Source organism: Poecilia formosa, unplaced genomic scaffold (assembly GCF_000485575.1).
Source record: "Poecilia formosa unplaced genomic scaffold, Poecilia_formosa-5.1.2 Scaffold920, whole genome shotgun sequence".
NCBI classification, from domain to species: Eukaryota; Metazoa; Chordata; class Actinopteri; order Cyprinodontiformes; family Poeciliidae; genus Poecilia; species Poecilia formosa.
In genome coordinates, this window is record NW_006800859.1 from 59,925 (window position 1) to 61,775 (window position 1,851).

The following is a 1,851-nucleotide window of genomic DNA, read 5'->3' on the forward strand; positions in this document are numbered from 1 at the left end:
CACCCTTCTTATTTTGAACGGCAAAAGTCCGCGGTTGACGCTGCCCTGCCGCCACTCACGCTGCCAGGGCGGGCGTGAGCGGTGATTGGCTGGAGCGCAGCGGCAGCGCCCCGCTGTTCGCCTGGAGGTAATGAGCCTCAATAGGGGACACCTGCTCATTCCAGCCCCGGCAGCGGTGACTTTGCCGGACAGAGACGCTTCTACTCGACGTTTTGAGCACCGGGGAAGCTTCCAGATGCCACTTGAAGGACCCTACAGACGTTGTCCCATCTGCCGCAGTAAGTTTGCTCAGCTGCCGAAGCATTTGGACCGAGTTCACCACGTTTTGAACCAGGCGGAGCGGAAAATCCNTTTTCTATGTGATCCTGTTTCCCTGTGAGTCTCTGTCCTGTCCTCCCCGTTGATTGCTCCCCAGGTGTGTCTCATTCCCCTGATTACCCCGTGTGTATTTAAACCCACCTGTTGTCTGTGTTCTTCGTCGGGTCCTTGTCGTTTGGAAAGGAGCATGGTTAAGCTTATGCTGCCCCGCTGTTCGTCTGTGTTTGTTCGTCTGCCGGCACAGTTGAACTGAGAAGCCCTGTGTCGGCATTAGCTCATCGTTTCAGTCCTTGTGTCAGTTACTACCGGTATTTAGCTGCGTGCTTGTTGTCTGCCGTGCTGCCTGCTCTGGACTGTTTTGAGCATTTTCTTCATTAAATCATCTTTTCACCATAACCTGGGTCTCGGCGTCTCTCCTCACCCTTCTTATTTTGAACGGCAAAAGTCCGCGGTTGACGCTGCCCTGCCGCCACTCACGCTGCCAGGGCGGGCGTGAGCGGTGATTGGCTGGAGCGCAGCGGCAGCGCCCCGCTGTTCGCCTGGAGGTAATGAGCCTCAATAGGGGACACCTGCTCATTCCAGCCCCGGCAGCGGTGACTTTGCCGGACAGAGACGCTTCTACTCGACGTTTTGAGCACCGGGGAAGCTTCCAGATGCCACTTGAAGGACCCTACAGACGTTGTCCCATCTGCTGCAGTAAGTTTGCTCAGCTGCCGAAGCATTTGGACCGAGTTCACCACGTTTTGAACCAGGCGGAGCGGAAAATCCTCCTGGCGTTTGCCCACGGACGAGTTAACGTCCGGGGAATGGATTGTCCTGTCCAGGGCTGCAACTACAGAGGTCCGAGAGTGGACCGCCACCTCTCCGGCGGTCACAGGGAGCTGGACATCAAGGCGACAAACGACCACCTCCGCAGGCTGCAGTGGAGAGCCACCATCCGCGCTCTCTCCGAGCTGAGGTCCACGGAGCCCACGCAGCCACCAGCCCCAGACTCTCTGGGGGAGGACGGAGATGTTTCCTCTTCTCCGGGGACACCGCAGCGGACCGCTCCGGAGCCCCTTTCCGGTAGGGATTCTTCGCCTTGCTCTCACAGACTTGGTTCTCTGCCTGCCTTGCCTCGTCCTGGTTCCAACGCCGGCTCTCGTCCTGGTTCCAACGCCGGCTCTCGTCCTGGTTCCAACGCCGGCTCTCGTCCTGGTTCCAACGCCGGCTCTCGTCCTGGTTCCAACGCCGGCTCTCGTCCTGGTACTTAGATGAGTACCACACACACCTCCGGGGGGCTCTGTCCACGCCACAGCACCGCATGAATGCACGCTCCAAGCTGGGCCGGATCCGGACCCTTCTCTCCTTCGTTGCCCGGGGGAAACCTCTCAACGCCACCTGGACGTTCATGCATGACGTGGAGAAGATCCACGCTTTCCCACAAGCCCTGAAGGACAAGAGGAGAACCATAACAACCATCAAGGTCTACCTGGTGAACTTCTCACAGTTCATGGACTACTTCTCCGAGACTCCGCCGAGAGGATCCAGGCT

At 58.5% G+C, this 1,851-nt stretch overlaps 1 protein-coding gene across 1 annotated transcript; it reads right to left on the bottom strand.

Moving 5' to 3' along the window:
• On the bottom strand, window positions 1-1,623 carry LOC107835014 (uncharacterized). The gene is made up of 3 exons (XM_016667146.1): window positions 1,414-1,623; window positions 777-1,313; window positions 1-81 (listed from the first exon to the last, which is right to left on the bottom strand). The coding sequence occupies exons 1-2, from the start codon at window positions 1,621-1,623 to the stop codon at window positions 792-794; spliced, it is 732 nt and encodes a 243-aa protein (XP_016522632.1). The 3' UTR covers window positions 1-81; window positions 777-791.
• Window positions 1,624-1,851: the final 228 nt, after the last annotated feature.